Source organism: Haliaeetus leucocephalus, unplaced genomic scaffold, assembly GCF_000737465.1.
Source record: "Haliaeetus leucocephalus isolate CR32 unplaced genomic scaffold, Haliaeetus_leucocephalus-4.0 Scaffold193, whole genome shotgun sequence".
NCBI classification, from domain to species: domain Eukaryota; kingdom Metazoa; phylum Chordata; class Aves; order Accipitriformes; family Accipitridae; genus Haliaeetus; species Haliaeetus leucocephalus.
This window is the reverse complement of record NW_010972629.1, coordinates 709,198-729,670: the sequence shown is the minus strand read 5'-3', so window position 1 is coordinate 729,670 and position 20,473 is coordinate 709,198. Positions and strand designations below refer to the sequence as shown.

The 20,473-nt window shown below is 48.0% G+C and overlaps 1 protein-coding gene across 1 annotated transcript; it reads right to left on the bottom strand.

The window, feature by feature from the left end:
• Positions 1-718: 718 nt before the first annotated feature.
• RPRD2 (regulation of nuclear pre-mRNA domain containing 2) lies at positions 719-20,467 on the bottom strand. The gene is made up of 11 exons (XM_010565567.1): positions 20,265-20,467; positions 13,641-13,770; positions 10,969-11,069; positions 9,706-9,783; positions 8,323-8,375; positions 7,448-7,574; positions 6,370-6,545; positions 5,405-5,690; positions 4,771-5,046; positions 4,282-4,485; positions 719-3,593 (listed from the first exon to the last, which is right to left on the bottom strand). The coding sequence occupies exons 1-11, from the start codon at positions 20,356-20,358 to the stop codon at positions 865-867; spliced, it is 4,254 nt and encodes a 1,417-aa protein (XP_010563869.1). The 5' UTR covers positions 20,359-20,467; the 3' UTR covers positions 719-864.
• Positions 20,468-20,473: the final 6 nt, after the last annotated feature.

The window sequence follows — 20,473 nt, the reverse complement described above, 5'->3', positions numbered from 1 at the left end:
GGGCAGCACCCCGAGCCCCCTCCCCCCCCGCGGGCTCCGTCTGCGCGTTTTGAACGATCCGAGAGATGGAATTAAAAAGTGATTATTATATACACACACGTAGAAAGTCAACAGTGTTCCCAGGGGAAGAGGAAAAAAAAACCCAACCAAAAAAACCCAAAATAAACCAAAAACCAACCAACAGATGACTTTTTTTTCCCGCGGCGGGTGAGATGGAGGAGGGGGACACAGGCTGGGGGACCCCTCCTTGCTCCCGGGGTGCCGGGAGCCAAACAGTCCAGCCGGCGGCAGCGGAGATCATCGTAGGGTGGTTTGGTTTTGTTTGGTTTTTTTTTTCCTTTGCCTTTTTTTTGGTGTTTTTTGCCAGCCAGAGGGGGAGCAGTGACCATCGCTGCACAGGAAGGCACAGGAGGGGTGGGGGTGGGGGTCTCTGCCACCGCCAGCGCTTGGACCCTTCACTCCTCCCTGCAGCAGCGATTTGGTAATCGGCTAAAAAACAACATCCCAACAGCACGCTTCATCTTTCCTTTCGGTTTTTTAAGTTTTTTTTCTTTTTTTTGTGGTTTTTTTTCCTTTTAACTTTTTAAACTACTACTGGAAGTTTTTATTTCAACAGCAATGCTTCTTTTCGTTAAAACTTTTTTTTTTTCCTAGTCTCGCACCAACTGGGTGGGCTTGGGAAATAAACAACCTCAAAAAAAAAAAAATTAAAAAAAAAATTACAGAACATTTAATTTAGGAGGTGGTTATGGGGCTCTTGAGGGAAAGAAAAGAAAAAAAAATTATGGAAAAACCAAGTGAAAGCGCTACTCTGTTGCTCTCTACAGCGTCCAGATGCCTTCTCTCAGGAGCTGGGCGTCTGCTTCAGTACCTCGGGGGGAAGAAGGGGCGTTTTGGGGCAAAGAAGGGGGACCCCCTCCCGAAGGGCGGCCGGGGCCTTTTCAGGTTATGGAAGGGGTCTCTGCTTACGAAGGGCTCTCGTGGCCTGAAGTCAGCCCGGGGGGTCCTGACCAGCACCCCACCACGGCTCCCACCGTCCCTGTGAGCAGGTGGGCCCAGGCCGCGGGCCGCCCCCAGCTGCTCCCTGGAGAGGGGGGTCAGACCCACGGCCTCACGGGAGCGGGACAGGGGGGCTGCGGCGTGGTCCCGCTGTTGGGGTTGGGTCACCGGCTCCCGGGGTCCGGCGTGCACAGCGAAATGCTCTTTCATCGTCCCTTGGTGGATCGTACCGTGCTCCTTGGAGAAGGCGCCGGCACCGTGCTCCACCGCCATGGGGGGTGGCGCGGGGAAGGGGGCGCCGCTGTGTTCCCCGGCTGGCGGCGGCTGGGAGGGGAAGGGGACACCGGCGTGCTCCCCGGGGACAGGGGGTGGTGGGGGCGTGGGGAAGGGGACGCCAGCGTGCTCCACGGAGGGAGGTGGGGGGACACCATGGGGCAGTGACAGTGGAGTGGAGGTTTCCTTTGAGAAGGGGTTGGCGTGATCCACCGCTGGCATGCGGGGAGGGACCGAGTGATCCCTCGGGAAGAGGCTGCCGTGGTCCTTGGGGGGGGCAGCTGGGGGCCCAGCGGGCGGACCCACCGGCTCCCGTTGGAAGGGAGTCCCATGCTCAATGGGAGGCGGCGCGAGGGGCGGCGGTGGCGGCATGTGGTGCTCAAAAGCGGGGCTGAAGTTATTTGTTCGGAAGTTGTTGACGCTCTCCTGGAAGGGCGGCACGTGCTCCTTGTACGGTGCTGGGAAGCCCCCCATGCTGGGCAGCTCTGATGTGCCCGAGGGCCCGTTATCAAAGGCGCTCCCACCACTGCTCATCTCGAACCACCCCGCTGCTCGGCTTGCCTCTCGCCCGTGTCCTCTATTCCCCTTTCCCAGAACCCGGATGGACTCCACGGTCTGGATGGGCTCTCCTGACATCCCCCTGCTCGAGGCATTGTGGTAACCCAGCGTTTCAATGGGAGCCCCTTTCTCCTCAGTGCTGTCGGGCAAGTCCAAGCAGGATGAGGAGACCCTGGTCTCTATGCGGTAATGCTCCTCCTGCGGCTGCGGCTCTCCCTTGGGAGCTCCAGCCGGGCCATGACCAGACAAGCTCACCCCCTCGCTGGAGCTACTTTTGGAAATTTGGCCAAAATGCTTCTCCTCAGAGGACTTACGGGAGGCGTTTTTGAGCATGTTCTTGAACTCAATGGTTGACGTGGCGGAAATGGAAGAACCCAACGATTTCTCCACGCTTGCCGTGGGTGCTCTGCCTGCAGGGCTGGAGAGGGCATTTTGAGAAGAGAAAAGTGAGCGGTGGGGAATTGAGTGGGGCGAGTCCGGGTATTGCTTCTGCGAGAGGCCGGAGTGCACCACTGATTTCGGCAAGTTGTTGTGATTGGAGTCCGGTGTGAAAAACACATCATTCTTGCTGGGCGAAGGGGAGCCGTCCGAGGTGGAGTCGTTTCCCCTGAGGCCGTAGCTCCCGTACATCCCTGGAGATGATGCCAGTGGGTCGCAGCTCTCGCTCTGATCAAGAATAGACCTCATCGACTGAGGAAAGGACGACTTCACACCAAACTCCTGTGATCTTTGACCATAGCTGGACAGGACCGGCTGGTACTCTGCAGCTTCAGAGAGTTTACTCGATTTCAAGATCGACTTGGCAGGCTTCTTCTCCAGGTTTAGCATGGCCGATGGCGGCGGCCCAGAGTAATCGAAGTCACGGTAATCTTCATCTTCTTGAAAAGACGTGTCTGGGTAAAACTTCTCCTGGGAGGAGTCCATTAAAGAGGAAGGTATCTCCATGCTGTCTGCAGACTGCTTGTACAGGCCAGACGGAGACTCTCTACCAAGGCCAAAGGGCCGGTAGGTGTGCACGGAATTGGAGAGTTCTTGGGAATATCCATCGTCCCGGCTCTGAAGAGGTGACCTTGTGCTGCTAGGAGTAGAAGAACCGGGGCTCATGATTTTTGACAGCAGGGAGATAGTGTCGACATTGCTTGATGTTGGCTTATCCATCATCTCGTCCTGGGTGGGCGTCCCGCTTCGCTCATCGCGCACCGGTGTTCCATCCACATTGTCCATGGAAGTGCTGGTAGGACCACGCTGGAAGTCAGACGCATGACTCTCTGTTGCGATGCTGGACCCTAAGCTGCTGAGAATTGGAATATTCAAGTTCAGACCGCTGAAGCCAGGATTTCCCTTCAAGAAATTGTGTATCTTCATCTCCAGGCTCGGAGAAGGGGGTTCCGATTCCAGCTTTGCTTTTGAAATTTCGGAGGATTGACCCAGTGAGGTTTCTGTTGGCAAAAGGGAAGAAGGGCTGGTAGGGTGGGAACTGGAAAATCCCAGGGAATTGGTTGGCGGCTTAAAACTGGAGCTTGACAGCCCTGGGGTATGTCCCACAGGAGCCTTATTAACTGAAGTTGAGGAAACCTCAGCGGTAGATGAGTTTGGAGAATAACCAAAACTTTTGGATATAAAGGACTGAGTATTGGAAGGAATATTCCTCCCCTTCACGCAAGGAACAGTCGTGTTGGCTGGCGATGCTGAAGTGCTCTGTGAAGCAGTTTCGCTTGACTGAACGGTATTTCCAGCAACACTCTGAAGTAAGGATGACAAACCTGGAAAAAAGAACGCTGCGTTCAGATATTCAGGTAAGAGGCAAGTCAACCTGAGCTGCTGTCAAGGGAAAGGTTTCAGTATTTGTACTGCAGATGTCATTCCTTAAAACCGCTTCATGTTCTACCCAAGAAAATGACTGGATTTTGCTGCATTAATATTGCCCTTAGCACCCACCGAGGTGCAAACTTTTGCCAGAGGCCCAGATTGATCTAGAAATATAAATTACAACATACATCTGAATAAGGTGGGTAATAACTCATCCTGGCTTTGTAACCAGGTGTAAAAACCACTGCACTACCGACCAGGGTTACATATGCAAGGCGCAGAAGCAGGACCAGCATCTCCGGGAATTTTTTTGCTTGAAAAAAGTGCTCTCGGAAGCACAGGGAAACCACAAAGACCTCTCTTGGTCTCCTGTCCCGTTCAGTACCCTTCCACAAAGTGTTCTGGATAAGCGCCCTTCAGTCATGGCAAAAATATGAAGATGTACAGAAAAGCAATAAAACTCACTGGTCCATAACAGATATGCTACCTGAGAAAAAGTCATGCATTTGCCAAAGACATGATACATTCCAAATAAGATTTTCTCCCTTCATTTTCACTTTAGGACAAGCACAGCAGCACATTTCAGCGTGGCCACTGCCATCTATACACAGTTAGCCATTCCCTCAAGACCCGCTCCGGTACCTTGCAATGCTGGTGCAGTCTGAGTCTGGGTTTTGGAGAGAGCAGACAAAATACTTTCGGGAGTTATTTCAACTTTGGAGAGAATGTTTGCTAACGGATTTGAAGGAACAGATGGAGTCACCATGACAGGAGTCTTCAGGCCGCTAGTAAGAGCTGTTGGGCTCGTCGGGGTTCCCGGAGAAGGTCTCGAGGCAGGACTGACACCTAGGACAGAAGCACACACCACTCACGTACATTGCTTTATTAACAGAAGCTTTTTTTGGCTCAAGTTTTCCACAGATACAACTGCAGCAGAGCTCCACAGAGTCTGAGTAAGGAGAGGCTCATGAAGCTGACAGTCATGTGCCAGAAAGACTGAGCCAGATCTTTTAAGTAGTAACTCATTCATGTTTATTTTGAGACAATTAAAACTTTAAAAGATTACAAAACACAACTCCATTGTTAGCTCTGTTAACCAAACACCTGGGCTAGTACCGCTTCAGCACTCACCTGTATTTTTCATTACAGAAGTTAAACTGCTAAGAATGGAGCTGATCTTTGCCAGGTCCACGTTGGCCAGGTTGGGCAACGCAAGCGCTGGTGATGGAGGGACGGGTGCAGCGCTCACCACCTTTGGAGCCGGAGGAGTCAGAGGAGTCTGGGCAGGTGTTGTCACCGTCACCGAAGTTGTGCATGCTGCAGCGGTAGATGGCACTGCTTTGGGGACGCTTTCAGTCTTTGTGGGTGCCGAAGCTGGAACAGCCTGCTTCTCCTTCCTCTCTTCCACTGCATCAGAGAGGGGGGAGAACAAGACCAGAACCATCACTCTGTCCCCAAAGAATTAGTTAGGGTACAGGATTTTCAATGGGACCCTCATCATTTGGCATGTTAGGTCTGATTTCCTGCAGGCTATGTAGAAATGTATTTGATGAGTGGTTTGGGAGATGGGAACAATCATAGCTAGATTGGGACTTCCCTGCTTGTGTCAGGGCACTGTGGCAGGAGATTGAAACCCAACAGCACCAATCCGCAGCCCAACAAGGGCTTTAGGCATCCTCTCTATCCCAAACGAGGCTTGAAAGGACTGTTTTGTCTCATTGTAATTTCTACACGACAATCACTCTGCTGCCCCTGCAGAACATACCAATAATTTTAGACGTGTCATCCTCCACATCAGAGAGCTCCATGTCTTCCACATCCCGATTATCCGTCACAGGCTCTGGAGATACCGTCTTGCGGCTTCCGACCACCGGAGACCGGGAGTTATCCTCCTCCCCCATCCCCTGAAAAGGGGACTCGGAGCCCGTCGGAGATGGGGCATCCATACTTGGAGAAGGGACAGGAGACTCCTCCGGATCAGGAAGTGTTGCTTTTAACTGGTCTAGCTTTTTCTTTAGATTGCTCACTCGATTAGCAAATGTTTTATAGGCCTAAGAAAGAAAGGACATCGGCCTGAGTATCTTTTACAGGAAGAGAGCATGCCTCAATCACCTCCCTAATGAAGAAGCACACAGCCTTAGAAAACCACTTTGAACTACCTGTACCCTGCAGTGAGAACTCTGTAGTAAGAACCCAGCTTTACAGTGTGACTTGCAGAGCAATGACCACAAAAAAAAGGGAAGGTAAAACCTTTTTCCAGTGACTTAAACAAGTTTCATAAAAAAAATGTTTTCTAACAAATACGCTGCCAGTTTGAGTTTGGGTTTTTTTTTGTAGGGCTGAGGGGGCGTTGGTTGTTTCTACAATGCTTTACTGAATTCTTTGTTCATTCATCTAGTTTGCATATTGATCACAGCTTGTGCAGTATCCAGAATTAGGATTTGTTACACTAACTGTAATTTTCTCCCCATTTAAAAATCCAGAGGGGCTACAAAATTCCAGCAACATACAAGAACTGAGCTTCTGACCCACGGATTTTTGTAGCGTCTCCTTTTCTTGCCCGACACCTCAACCCTGCTCTTTTCTGAAACCATTTGTACAACAATCACGCCAAACTTTTTTTTTTTTTTTTGTGAATAGAGACAATGCATTTTCTAGCTTCTGAGATGCTTAGTTGAACACAGGCGGATGTCAGTCTGCCCGAGGAGGATCGAGGAAAAACGTACTTACATTTGCTACCACCTTGACTTCCTTATACTGTGCTTCATAAAATATACCGGCATTCTCCAGGGCTTCAGTGAGAGAGGGGCCATTCTTCACTTGCTTGTCTAAGCCATTTACAAACTCCTCCAGCTTTGAACTTGCTTCTTCAAACTCCTTGGAGAACTTTTTTCCTCCTGTTTTATCTGCGAGGAGATTAACACCACGTAAATAAGCTGCCCTCTGCCAAACAGGATATCAGCTCTCAGAAGCGCGTCCTCAACAGCAGCAACCGGGAAGTTCAGACAACGGACACTACATCACACCATACACTCCCTAGACCGCCCCACTCACCTGTCGATATCCATTGAAAAAAGAGGCCAAGTTGCTAGCAGTCTCTATTGTTTTTCAACTAGTTATTAGTGGTAAATAAATTCAAGACACAGAAATGTAAAATTTTACTCTTTCAACTACCCAGAGTGTACTTCCATTTTGGAAGAGGCAAAAATCTTGAGTTTTGTTTTTCCTTTGTTACCATATTCCAAGGGTTCCTAACATCATCGGCGTTCACATATACAAGTTATGACTGTAAATGACCATTTTCAAAGACCGCAGTCATGGATTACCAAGCACAGCTGGAGCTATCTGCAGTTTTACAATTAAATTTCCTGCTAACACAGTTCAACGTAACTCAGTTTGTTTACCCCTAACATGCACTGTTTGCTATCGGACTCACAGTTGGCATTCTCAAACTGTATCCATTGATGGATGCCTTCACTTAAAATATTAAATCCAAAATTATTTATGGGGTTCTGAATACATTAAGGACAATGCATGTTTTAACATCATAGGAGGGTGTGTTTGAATAGTACAAAATACACTTTCATCACTTCTGCTTTGTCCGAGGTCTGTATCTGTGGATTTCTATGAACAGGCTCAAATTAACAAAGACTTTAGGCTTGGTGGTTAACTGCACTTTGAAATTCTGGCATTTTACAGACACAGTCTGATTTCTGGTCTAAGGCTCAACAGAACCGAGGAGCTCCTACAACTGTATTTGCACCTCCTTCAATTACATCAGGTTTTGTACGTTATACGCTGTTTTTACCTTTTAAGCATTTAAGTGTTTCAGTGCTGCACACATCCACTCTCATAGTGGAAAGCTGCTTCTCTTTCAGTTCTATCTGGTCTTCCGAGCGCTTATATAATAGCAATTCATCAATGAGAGACTGCGGCTGAAAAAAAATCAAACAAGAACAGCACCCTCATCACATTCCACGGAAGAGAAGCCCTGCTGTGCAGAGCTAACAGCACAAACTTGCTTCAGCGACAAACAATGCTCCGGTTCAAAACCATTCCAAACGAGAGCTAACGCAGAAATGAACTGTGCGAACCTCTAGATTTTTAACCTCAGGTCAAAGAGATCAGCAGACTCAGGCTCAGGCAGAGGCTGTAGTTCTACAAGTCTCCTTGTAGATGATGGCTAAGATTAGGGAGAGGCCTTTTTTATTTTCTTTTTTTTAACTCTACTAGTGCCCACACATTTCACTAACACACCGGACTCCTTTGGGGGACCTAATTTAGATAAATTTCTTGCCACCATCTCCTCGGCCACCCTAAACTCTTCCTTCACTACGACGATCTGACCATACGCCTCAGCCAGCCCCTCTAAGTGTAGGACCCATGAATTTCACACAGCTCCCAAGAAGACAAACTGCTCTCTTGCACAAGGTTACCCCAGATGAAAACCAGCATATCTGCAGGGAGCCTCTGCACTGCTCCTGAATGCTTTCCAGCTGCCTTGTTGTCCCTAAGGGTGCACAGAAGCAGTAGCAGCCCTAACATTGTATGCCAAGGAACAAAAAGACACTGAACACTAGAGCTTCCCATCAAGCTTATGCTGCTGGTGGATGTAAGCTACACAAAAGCTACAGCCCAAGGAGGGAGGTTAATGCAACGGAGTATTTCCACTTGCAGACTTACTCTGAATTCGGCAACAATCTTGGACTTCAAAGCAGCTTTCGGGTTTGTGGATGCTGTTGGAATAAAGAAAATATATAAAGAAACCAAGGAACTACACCCCAACTAAAAGTAAGTCACAACAGGCAGTTCTAATAGAAAATATTTTAACATAATTCAACAAAAGACTTGCAGGCTGTTGTTACTCATTACATTTTCTCCTCCACACAGATGTCCCTCAATGCTCTGGCTTTCCGTTACCTAATCGGGGGACAGTCACGTGCAGCTAGATAATGACTGAGGTCAACAAATTATACTATCGCTTTTTTTTTTTTTTTTAACATGCTGTAAAAATTTACTGTGCATACCTTTTCCAGCTCTACCATTGGGAAGACAAGTCCCTGCAAGGGTTGATCTAACAGCCTTATCCAGTGAGTTTATACCTCTCTACAAGGAAGGTAACATTATTTCCTAAGTTCCAGACTTAGAGCTGACACACGCAGTCCAGCATTTCCTTCGGACAGGATCTCCCCTCGGTACTTACTAGGCCTAAACATGCTCTCAACCTTAAAACCACACCTCTATTCTAACATCTTATTAACAGAGCGGGGGGAACAAATCCCACTATCAAGAGACACTAAATCCATTGGTTTCTGGACAAAAAAGGAGAAACATCTGATAAGCAGCAAAACACTAAACCCTTCATCCATGCTGAATGTAGCACATTTTTGTTTAGGAAAGCAGCTTGTGACGTTAAGCCCAGTAATAAACGCTTCCAAACTCTTCTATTAACCTTCTGATCTCAGCACATGTACAGGCGGGTGCATGCCACATCTTACACCTAACGTTCCACCATCTCGCTTTACAGACCATTCAAAGCTTTAGAGTATAATAAGATTAGTAAGATTGGTATATTATAAATGCATTTCCTGCTAGACTGCACTCCCGGTACTGTCGGACGCCAGAGTTCATTATCTGCACTGCCAGCTTCCAGTTTTCTTTTATCCTAGCACCTAGTTTGCTGTTGAAGATGTGTTCCTGAGCACAAAAGTAGTGTCCACCTCCTGCTGCCAAAGTACACGGTTCTGTCTGTCTTCTCTCCATCTCTGCATAGTCTAATGCCAGTTTCCAAGAAGTTCCACCAGCTCTTTCCTCTACTGTTCATAACCTCCACTCTCATAAAGGTTTTTTTTTTTTCCTCTTACTTCATTCCTTTAAAAAGTGGTTCTCTAGCAACAACTCCTTGGTGCTTTACATATTAGTCTGTAAGGAGCTTTACAAGCCTGGAAGATGCATGCTGGCTCATGTTTTAGTCCAGGTACTTTGCCCGGTTTGGGCTAGCCTTTCTTCTGTTCCTCAAGAAGGCAATTTCTATATTAGTTCAGAGAGTTCACATTGTTTCCTTACTTTGCGATTTCTTCCACGGCTTATTCGGTTGTTTGTTCAGAGTTTCTTTCAGCTGCTTCTGAGTTTTGAAAGTGGTACCTGGAAAACATTTCATTTTTTGCAGTCTGGCATTATGGGATTCCTTTAAGAATCTGGTTTTGGTGCCATATGGTTGCATGGTAAAAGAGTGAACAGAAATTTGTTTTAAAATACCTAGACCAACTTCCTTAGATGAGCTGCTGGATGCCCAAGAGAACCTAAGTTTACTCAGGAATACAGCAACCTGTGGCATGGTCTTCCATTTTTAAATCAAGTTTCTGTTTGCCCTTACACTAAGACAGCTCAAAAATCACAGTAATGACCAGAGTAAAAACGAAAAACACAGGGCATCTAAAAATAAAACTATACCACTCCGCTCTTTAAGTAGGCTTTTACAAAATCATCATTCAACAGGCAAGTAATACAAGTTGGGAAAATAGCCACAATACCTAATTTACAAGTAATCTGAAATACTTTTGTTTTCAGGTTACAAAAATGAGAGATTTCAGAATGTACACATAAACTTCACTTCTCAACATGCAATGCCCAACTAAAGCCTTTTCACATACCAAAGCCTGAACTCGAGACACTGTGTTTCTCCTGCCATGATGACGACTGGCTCTCAAAACCACACATGAGGATTTCCTGAAGCACCTTTAGCTCTTGATGTAACCAAGCAAAGCAGAAACATGGACTAATTTCCTTCAAGTATTTGAGTATCGGCTAATTTCTTGTTTCAACTGACTATGCGTGTTTCCAGTTAACGTTAGTCATTTCAGCTTTTAAGCAGAGTTCTTTCATAAGTACTTGAGGACACTTCAACCCTCCAGCTTCGCTCCCAGCCTCTTTCCAACGCCACAAATATTATTAGTAAAAACAACTTATTGCTGAAAGGGACTCAAAGGTAGAGCCAGGGACACAAGCCCTCTACCAGGGCACCATGTTCAGGACTTGTAGGACCACTTTACCTTCACATTCTGTTTACTCTCAGCTGGAACAATTCCAGCTTACGTGAAAGGATTCAGAGCTGTCTTGAGACAGGTACAAAAAACGTGAAGCAGATGAATTCAGTGCTGCTCACGTACAACACCTCACTACTTCAAAGTCTGTGCTAGGTGCAAATGCAGAAAGAACAGATACACACAATAAACTCATTTTACTCAGCAATTCCAGACATTTTCTTTAACGTCACCAAGCTCATGTGTTAGTCTGTAAGGCAAGAAATGCAAAGGGTAAGTAACTTACTCAGAGCTTCTTTTAGTGCCAAAATGGTTTCCTCGGGGTACACATTTCTGTCCTCCCAGATTTTGAAGATTCTTTCAATAGATTTGGAAACAGATGGATCCCTGAAAAAGAAGAGCATAATGGGTTTTCTTTACACCCACACTGTAATTTCTCATGATTCTAGAATGGATAATAATGTAAATAATGATGTATTTAAATAAAAACTTTAAAAGACCCTTCAGACTGGGAAGTTCTTTGTGCAGGTGACAACTTTAGTTCTACTGCAAGGGGTCCCAGTGAGACCAAGGCAGCAAGTCTGCATGCTTGGAGTTAAGCAAACACACACTTCCATATCATTATGGATCAGGGCCCTTTTTGGGGTAAAATTAGAAGGTTTTGGAGCAGTAGGAACACCAGTAGGATTTCTCTGAAGCCTTTCTTCATGGGAAAAAAAAATCTGTTACTCTTCCAAAGCAGTTTTCTATATGGATACTCCGGGAAAAAAGTGATTATTCCAGGGCAGGGAAAAAATAAAACATTACTCTCTTCACAGGTAAGAGTAACTATTTCAGAGAGAACTGACTGTACAGCAGATGACCAGAGGTGTTGAACTTCATCAAGAAGACAAGCTCTCCCACTCATCCCCTCTGTGCCTAGCAGCATCAGCCTTGGGAGTTAAGCAATGTCATCTCTAAGAATCTCCAAAGAAAGAAAGAAAAGGAGATGGCCTGGTGTCAAATAGTGTATCTCATCCAGGTGCTTCTGTTTCAAGGAAAAAAAATGACAAATAAAACATCTGTAAGCAACCACTTTCAAAGCATGTTCTCTGTAGACCCCCAAGTCAACACAAGGGCGCAGACCCAAGGGACAGCTCTTGGAATAAGAGAGGAAAAATGCATGATCAGACCAGTCATCACCCTGCTAATCACCCAAACAAAGAGCGCTTTCTACAAAGCAACCCAAATTAAAGTTCACGCACCCCGAATTTAGCACTCGGAGGGCAGCATGCAAGCCCAAACCCTGCCAACAACCAGAAGCGACTGCCCCAGAGGACTCCAGCTCAGAATAATAAACTCTAATTGGAAAGTGGAGCTGGCACCGTCGTTCCCTGTGGGACCCGGGCGGCAACTGGCACTGCAGCCTGGCTCCAAACCCAGAGCAAAGGAGCTGCTCTGCACCCTCAGGCAGCAGGTGCCCTGCCAGGCAGAGCTATAGAAGGAAAGGTGCTTCACAGAACCCTTTGGGTTGGGAGGGACCTTTTTAAAGACCACCTGAGCAGCTGTCCGACTCGACTTCGAGCCCTGCTGCATTTGCGTTCCAGCTCAGTGCCCCAAGAAAGTGTGATGCGTTTTCCAGACACTTTTGCTGCATTTTAAACCAACTGGAAGAAGGCTGGTCACCGAGATTCTGCTGTGGAGTGACACTGCTGTCCCTGGCCACACAAAGCTCTGCAAAGGGAAAGACAGGATGACACCACCTGGCAGGGCCAGCAAGGTGCACACGGAAGAGACAAAAATCTTCCATCAGAGTCCAAAAAGGGTAGCCAAGTCACACCTCCCATGGTACACAAACACTGGAAGACGGAAGCAGAAGGTTCACAGAACTTTTATCCATTTAATCATTTCTATACCAACATCCGGAACAGGACTGGGCTTGGTAAAGCCTGTTGGGGCTATCAAAGGATCGGTAACTTGCAATTCTTGCTGTAGCTTTTCCTCCTCTCTTTTGCTTTGGTAGCTCATACTCCCAGAATTTTTTCTCCCTCCTCTTCATTGCTGGCATCTATTAATGGTATTTGCAACTTTCTCTTCTGGCAACTTACATTTAAATATAAGCTAATGAGCAGTCCAACTTTAACCTTTTCCCTGCCTCATGCTATGTTCAACCATCTGCTGCTTCAAACTCTGTTCCAAAGACACAGAAACCAGCAACATCATGTTACTACTAAGGAGCTGCTTCATATTTTTACCATGTCCTGCCCCTTAAAGGCCATCTGGTTTGAGGAAGATTCAGAAACCAAAACGGAGGGCAGCAAGGCATCCTGCAGTAATGACGGGACAGGGCTCGCCCCACCAGGACACGTGCCAGCATGACATCTTTTCGTCCCACATTACTCTAATAAATTAAAGTCTCCGATTTCCAGCGGAGCACAAAACTACCTTTGAGAATGCATTACCTTGAAATAATGTTTTAGCAGATGGGTACGGCAGCACAGGAGCCACAGAGAAGCTCGCAGAAGCCAGGCAGGGATTAGACTGGCATCTGCGACGCTTGTTCTTTTGGTGGGTGCCACAGGCAGATCCCTGGAGATCCTCTTCTTCCCTGTCTTGTTGCACCCCTCCTCACTGTAAGTGCTCCCCCAAGTCTGCCACTGTTCCCCCCAGCAGCAGCACAAGCCACCAGTGCCTGCAGGCAAGGGGAGGGCAGAGCTACACAGCACACACATATTGGTGCAAGACTTGCCCCTCACACCACTTCATGTGATAATTTTACTCCAAGGAGACTCCCATGCAAATTAAAAGCCAGCTCTACGCCCATTCTAGCACACTCCTTGTAGAGAAGCTCAAACCCACACAGTCGTTCAAACAAAATCCTTGAAATTTTGCTGATGTTTCTAGAGTTTGAGATGTTAGAAGAAAAAAAAAATATCACATTTTCTGAGACATTCAATCTTCCAACACACCATTACTTACTTCACTAATGAAGCAGCTTCAGGAAGCACTTCTGCAAACGTATCACGAAAGACAATCGCGTTTTTTCTCTTGCAGTTCTGTATGACGTCATTGGCCAAATAAAAAAGGTTCAGTCGATGAGGAAAGGCAGCTAAAGACAAAAAGAAAATTCAGATTCATCATCAAGTAGAAGTAGTCACACAAGCTGCATTTTGATAACATTTAAGTGCCTGCTTTTGGCAGTGGGGTGTTCAGCATTTCTGTCAATGGCATGTCCAAGGGCAAGTCCAACGGTCAAAACTGGGGACTAGAGAGAAAATCTTCAGTTTACATATAATTTCCAGATCTTCCCAAAAACTTCACGTTTGGTAACATCAAGCCTCAACTCTGACTTCGGCTTAGAAAGCTGTTGACTGTGTGCTATTTCTACGATACCCATGCAGCAGGAGGAACCGTACAGCCAGAGAGATCAGCATCGCCTGCCATAAGAGGTTGAACACAAAACAGCACAAACTTCTGCAGGGGAAAAAAACCCAAACGCTCCAGAGCATGGGTCTGGTCTGGTCTCCAAAGCTCCAGCATCACCCTGTTTGGGTACTGACTCAGTGCAACCTCCCATTTAATAATTTAGAGGCCACTTAGTCATATTTTCTAGGAATCGTCATGTATAAGTCTCCCTTTTTTTAAGCTTTAATGGCTTAAAACGGCCTCTAAGACTCACAGCTTTATCAGGGAGGTTTTACCAGGCACATACCTATGTCCATAGCTGTGCAGAGGGCACTTACTACAGACAGGGAGAGATATTCTTCACGTCCCTTTAAACACCTCCTGTTGATACACCAATATTTATTAATACTGTTTAATAAGCGCTGCCGGTTCCTTGGCTGCCTGGATGGCCTTTTCTGACGTGCAGTTTAACGCCAACCAGGCACCAGCTTTTGTGCCGCACACAAAGGACCCTGGATCCCAGTCCCTTCTCCTCCAGAGACTGATTTCTCCAAAAAAACCTCCCCTGTCCCTGCTGAGCTGGCACTGACCTTAGTGCCCAGACCTCCCACCCACAGCCATACTCCAAATGCATCCACACCAAACGCACCTCTGATCTTCCTTATATTCAGCTCCAAATCTAATTATTTCATCTAACCTCTTCAGTTGGCCAGTAACAGCGCTTGTAGCGCAGTAAGCTCATCCACATGCTAATTAGCTTCTTCACTTAATTTAACGACACAACATGAGGATTTAAATATAGGAACAGTGACAATAGATGGTTTTGTTTCATGTGCCCATGAGCTCTATCAGGCTCCCACCTTCCCCGCATTACACCCCCCTCTGGCTGTACCCCAGCCGCACCAGTAATCAGAGTTTTTATCTAAAAACCCCTTAATTCTCCATCCCGCTCCATTTTCCAGTTGTCCCTACCTCAGCAGAGCCTATTCCCATGGCACAGCTGCACCTTGCAGCTCTCCTGGTCTCCAGGTTTCCCGTCACGAAGCTCTTAGCATCATCCCTGGTCCAGAGCCCTTGGTGGGAGCTTACCCCTTACTGACACCACTCCTGCACTCAACCTGTCGCAGAAAAACCCCAACCCACCCACTGCGGCGACTCAATCTCTGGCAGCTCTGTGCTCTCCTCCTGCTCAAAGCCAACCAGAAATAAAGCCAGGATTTTCACAAAACTCATTCACACCTTAGACCACGCCTAAGGAAAAGCCACTACGTGAGTATTTTCCAGCCAACAATAAACTCACATGCTTTTGTTGGAAACTAATTGTTAAATTTTATCACCTGCCTCTTTTTCAACGTTCCTCTCTGATGCAGCAAAGAGGGTCTGTGGCCACCGACAGACTTCTGGCAAGGAATCGATCAAAGTAGGATCATAGCCACAGAAATACACAGTTAGTTTATTTTTAGTACACTGAATGCAATTATTTAAAAGTCTTATCATAAAGCAGAGATTCCCTGCTCACAAATGACAGTGCGTGCTCGCCTATGGGAAGCTGGGCATGAAACACTGGTGCTTTCTGGGACTCCTCTCTGTGCACAACTCTTGCCCGTGCTCTTGCACGCCTTTCCTGTGGAAGGGCTCAATCCCCAAAGAGGAATCGGCACCAATCAAGCAGACCCAGGTCCAGCACCCACTTAGCACAGGAGTCCCGGCACGCAGTGAACTTGGTTTAAAAGCTCACACCAGGAACTTTTTGACCGTACAAGCTCTATGCTGACCTACTGATATTAAAGGATAATTTAACAAGTTGTTTGTTCAAAATGAAGATCTTTCACAGAAGGCAGCCGCTTCGGGAAAGCAAAGTTGAGGATACATGCAAAGGCTTAGTTTGGTTTGATCGTCAAATCCTCAACACGTTGATGCCATGAAGCGAAGACCCTCCACGAACCCCTACAAGCAGCACTGACTCTTCTTGCTCGTTGCTGGCGCCTGCTGAGCATCACTACAGACCGATGGGTGAGCAAGAAGCATCATCCAGCCCTAAACCCAGCGCAGGAACAGCATGGCAGTCAAGGGGACAGCCAGCCCCCAGGGCGACCCTGCTTCCCACAGCCCTGTCCCCTCCGCCATCCCTGCCTACAGCGGCCACCGGGACACATGGCCAAAGGTGTGAGACCCAAGCCAGGCATTGCACAGCCGCTGCCTCCACCAGCACTGCAGCCGGCTTCTCACCTGTACTTTTGCTCCTCACATATTTTCCAGCTATTTTTTTGCTGAACGTATTTTTCATCCTTCCCACCAGCCTACTCCAACACCGCTCCAGCAGCTGCCACGTCAAGGAGCCTCAACTCCCATGTCCCAGAATAAGCTTTTACAGCAACAAGCACAACAAGCCCAAGGATTCCTTACCAGAAACTGTTATTTACAACCTTCACCCTAAACATGCTTACACGGCAGATAGGAGTTTGTTTGTCTGAGTGAGAAGCAGAGTGAGACATGCTCCGCTCTGCCTGGAGGGCTGGAAATCCAACCAGAGTGGTGCTGCGCTCGCCTGGCTTCCCGAGACGATTCAGAGCCAGCCTTCCCCAAATGCCAGCCTCAATAATCTATCAGATCAGCATCACATCAAAATGGGTTTTCTGTGATTTAATTAAAACCCAGCACTCCACTGCTAGTTCACCCGCTGGTCACTGGATGCTCTTTCTATCTCAGCAATGTTATCTACCAGCAGAGATAGCACTGATTTCGTATCTTGTGAAATAATGCAAAATAGATCTTGAAGATATAGAAATCTTTGATTTACATGATTCAACATACACACAGCATTCAAATGCAGCAGAAAAACCCAAAGCCAAGTTCAAGACAAATGCCAAACTCATGGAGCACAGCTCGCACCATCACCTCTGCCACCACTTCCACAAGGCTGAATGCAGACCTCAGCCAAGGTAGAATTAATTTAGCTCCTCAATTTAGAGCTAATATTTATAAAACAAGATTCACCCAAATTGCACAGTAGGAAAGATCCATGCTAGACCAATAACCTAGGCTACGGACAAGCCGCAAAAAGAAAACCAAGCACCTTGGGGTCCAAGACGCACTTTGTACAAGGGGTTTCAACCACGTTATGCAACTAGCCACATCTGACGGGTGAATGGCTTCTTAATTACTCTTAGACTGTCTCAGCTTAAACTGGAGAGGAAATATAGACAAGAAACAGGAAATTTTATAACTGAGCCCACCACAGCTTTTTTGCTCAGCTCCAGGACAGCCACCTTCTCCATCGACTGATGCCTCTGAGTGGCCGGCATGCAATGTGTCCAATTTAACTCGCATTTAAGAGCTGCTCACCTGGACGCACTGACGAGACAACCCTCCTCTTGAGGGAAAGCTCTTGATTCACAACAGAAACTTTCCAGAGGTAAAGTTATTGCAGCATTACCTTGCAGAAACATTTATGACATGAAACTCTTGGCCAGAAACTGCAGCTGTGACTGGCTCATGCTCAGGACAAGCCTTGACCCGGGGAGGGAGATGCCCATGCCAACAGCAATGTATTTAAATACCAGCACTCTTTTTTTTTTCTGAAAGGACCAAATCTTTTGTCCAACTAGCCACATACCTCTTTGGTTACACTGGACATTTCACATCAGCTGAAACAAGTATCTAACAGCGATGCACAGAAAAATCTGTCAAGGTACGGTAAAATACAGATGCTAGGAAATACCCACAGCAAAATGCAGCCATTTCCTCTCAAGAGCGTGCAGAGGGAGAAGGATTGGCCACCCCTCAGGGCAGGAGCACCCACGAGACCACCAATGCTCAGGCAAAATCCCTTCACAGCCCAAGGCAGGAGCACCAACTGACCCGCAGGCCAGCCCAACGCCTACTTACTCTGATTTATAGAAGATAAAGAATAAAAAGGCTGATTTTTTTCCCCACACTTGACATTTTCTAAAAGCCTCCTGCAAGAAACCACCCTCAGCTCAATACTGGCATTGCTGGAGAGACACCGGGCAGGAAGTGCCCCACTCAAGGGTCTCACACTTAACAGAGATGTGCATCTAAGAGATACGAAGGCACTTCTCCCCCCAGTTAAAGGGGGGTGCCTTCACCTTCACCTGGGCAGAGCACCGACATACAGCCCCCAATCCCACCACAGCCATTCTTTGCTAGGAGCTCCCTGGAAAAAGCAGCTTTTATGCATTCTTAGAAGATTTAGAGTTAAAATATTTAAAAGCTGGGAAAGGAACCCAAAAGCAAGCTGCACTCACTGTTGTTATTACCACTGAACTCTTCTGGTTGGGACCACAACTTCCCGCTGCGCGAGAAGATGGGAGAGGCTGTGAGGTCCTTGGGGCAGAGAATGAAGTGTACCATGATGGGAAAAGCAGGCAAAAAAACCCCACCACATAAGCGGGAAGTAACCAATCAGGGGTCAGGACACAGCAGCATCACGGCCGCTGTCAAGGGATTGTTTTAGCTGGTACCTCGGACAAGATGCTTTAGGAGGAACCTGGACAAACACGAGGGGTGTTAAGGGGAGATCCTCGCAAGGGCTGTGCAAGGAAAGCCTTGAAAGCGCTCATACTAAAATAAAACAAAAAGTCCAGGCTGGTACTAAGGATTCAGGGGGAGGAACCAACAGCCCAGTAGCAGACATGAGCTGGCAGGGCAGGAACAGAGCATCAAGGGCCCTGCAAGTGGAAACAATTAAATTACTTTTGATGAGCTTGAGAAGGAGGGAAGGAGTGCAAAGGAGAAGGAAGGGGCAGCGCCAAAACAGCGTCTCTGGAAGCTCAGTTGCCTTGGCCAGGAGCTGAAAGACGAATGTCAGCCATGGAGAAGCGGCAGGAGTCCAGGGAAGAGTCTCCGCTCCACGAGCCAGCGGGACAGGAGCTGTAGGACGATAAACATGGGGGAGTTGTGCTGGCAAGGACCTGCCCCGAGGCACAGGCAGGGAACGAGGAGTCTGACCTACAGCGAGATGTTCACTGAGGTCCTAGAGAGGAGCCAGAACAGCAGATGTGACAAGAGACACCAAGTCCAGAGGAATCTGCACATCCCAAGGAGAGACATGAGCTGGATTTTGTTTGGAGGGGACATGCTCAGAGCGAGAGGGAGGACCGAGGATGATCCCGCAGGACCCCCCTGGTGACAGGGGCTGTCAGAGAGATGAGGATTTCCAGGAGAGGTGGACAATGACAGCGAGCCAGGTTGGACCAGGGCCAGCTTCTCCTCACCAGCAGGTCAGTATGGACCAGAGAACAGCCCTCGGGCTCTTACCTTACCCTCTTTAATCACGCATGTATGGACAAGAAAAAAAAGGTAAATAAAAAATTTCGGGGAAAAGGGCCCTCCGCATTTTGCAGAAGGGCCTCGATAATGAAAGCCAACTATCCCAAACTTTACAAAAGGTTTAGCACAAACTGGAGCGACACTCTGGGATGGGAATGTTATCTTCCTGTTACTGCAAAGCTTACTTTAACTCCTGCAACAACAGGCAAAACCTTCACACAGCAGCGAGACAGCGGAGATAACGCCACCTTGTTTAGACTCATGAAAACATTAACTTTCCCACTCTCGGGTCACTGCTGCATCGCCTGTGGGCGCTCACCAAATCCAAGCGTTGGCACCCAATACTTATTCATGCCAACAACAGGCTGCTTTGACCATGGAAGGGGACAGCGACGGTCCCTCACCCCCACAATGCTGAAGGCATCTTTCCCCCCAGCTCTCAAAATAACGTTTTAGAAGATCCCGGGCAAGCACACGCAGAATTCAGGAGATTGAAGATGCCACCATTCAGGTGCAGACACGCAATTTTGTGTTTTTCTAAGCATGACAAGGTGATGCTAACCAGAAACCCTGCCTGGGGCCACACAACACCGACAGAGTTCTGAACGACCAGAGACCCTCCGATTTCATCGCTGCCCGATGTCGGCTCCAAAACCTCCGACACAGCCCCGTAAGCTGCACCCCATCGCCCCCCGCCACTGTGGACCCCCCAACCCCAGCCAGCGGCGGCCGACAGCCTCCTGCCCTGTGCACCCTCCTCGCCCCGACAAACACCAGGTGAAGCAGGATGAGGCTACGGGAAGGTGGACGAGCACCTGCCCGAAATCAAGGGACGGTCCCCCCGCGACCACGGCCCCCAGTGTCCCCGGTCACCCCCCACCTCCCCCGCCGGCGCCCCGCACTCACAGCGGCGCAGCCACTTCATCCAGTGGTAGACGATGGTGCTGTGATGCCGCTTGTTCTCCAGGCACCAGGAGGAGAGGCCCTGGATGGACTCCATCGTGTTGGTCACCGCCTGCAGCTTCCTGTCGAGCGAGGCCTCCAGCGCGCCGGCCGAGGAGGAGGAGGCGGCGGCCGAGGAGGAGGAGGAGGAGGCCCGGCCGCCGCCTCCGCCG

Bases quoted from the DNA above. Each gene is read 5' to 3' on its own strand.
- RPRD2 (XM_010565567.1), bottom strand. From the start codon at position 20,358: ATGGAGTCCATCCAGGGCCTCTCCTCCTGGTGCCTGGAGAACAAGCGG. The intron at 13,771-20,264 runs GTGAGTGCGGGG...TTTTGTCTTTAG, and splicing joins GATGAAGTGGCTGCGCCGCT to CTGCCTTTCCTCATCGACTG. The intron at 7,575-8,322 runs GTAAGTCTGCAA...ATTTTTTTTCAG, and splicing joins AGATTGTTGCCGAATTCAGA to CCGCAGTCTCTCATTGATGA.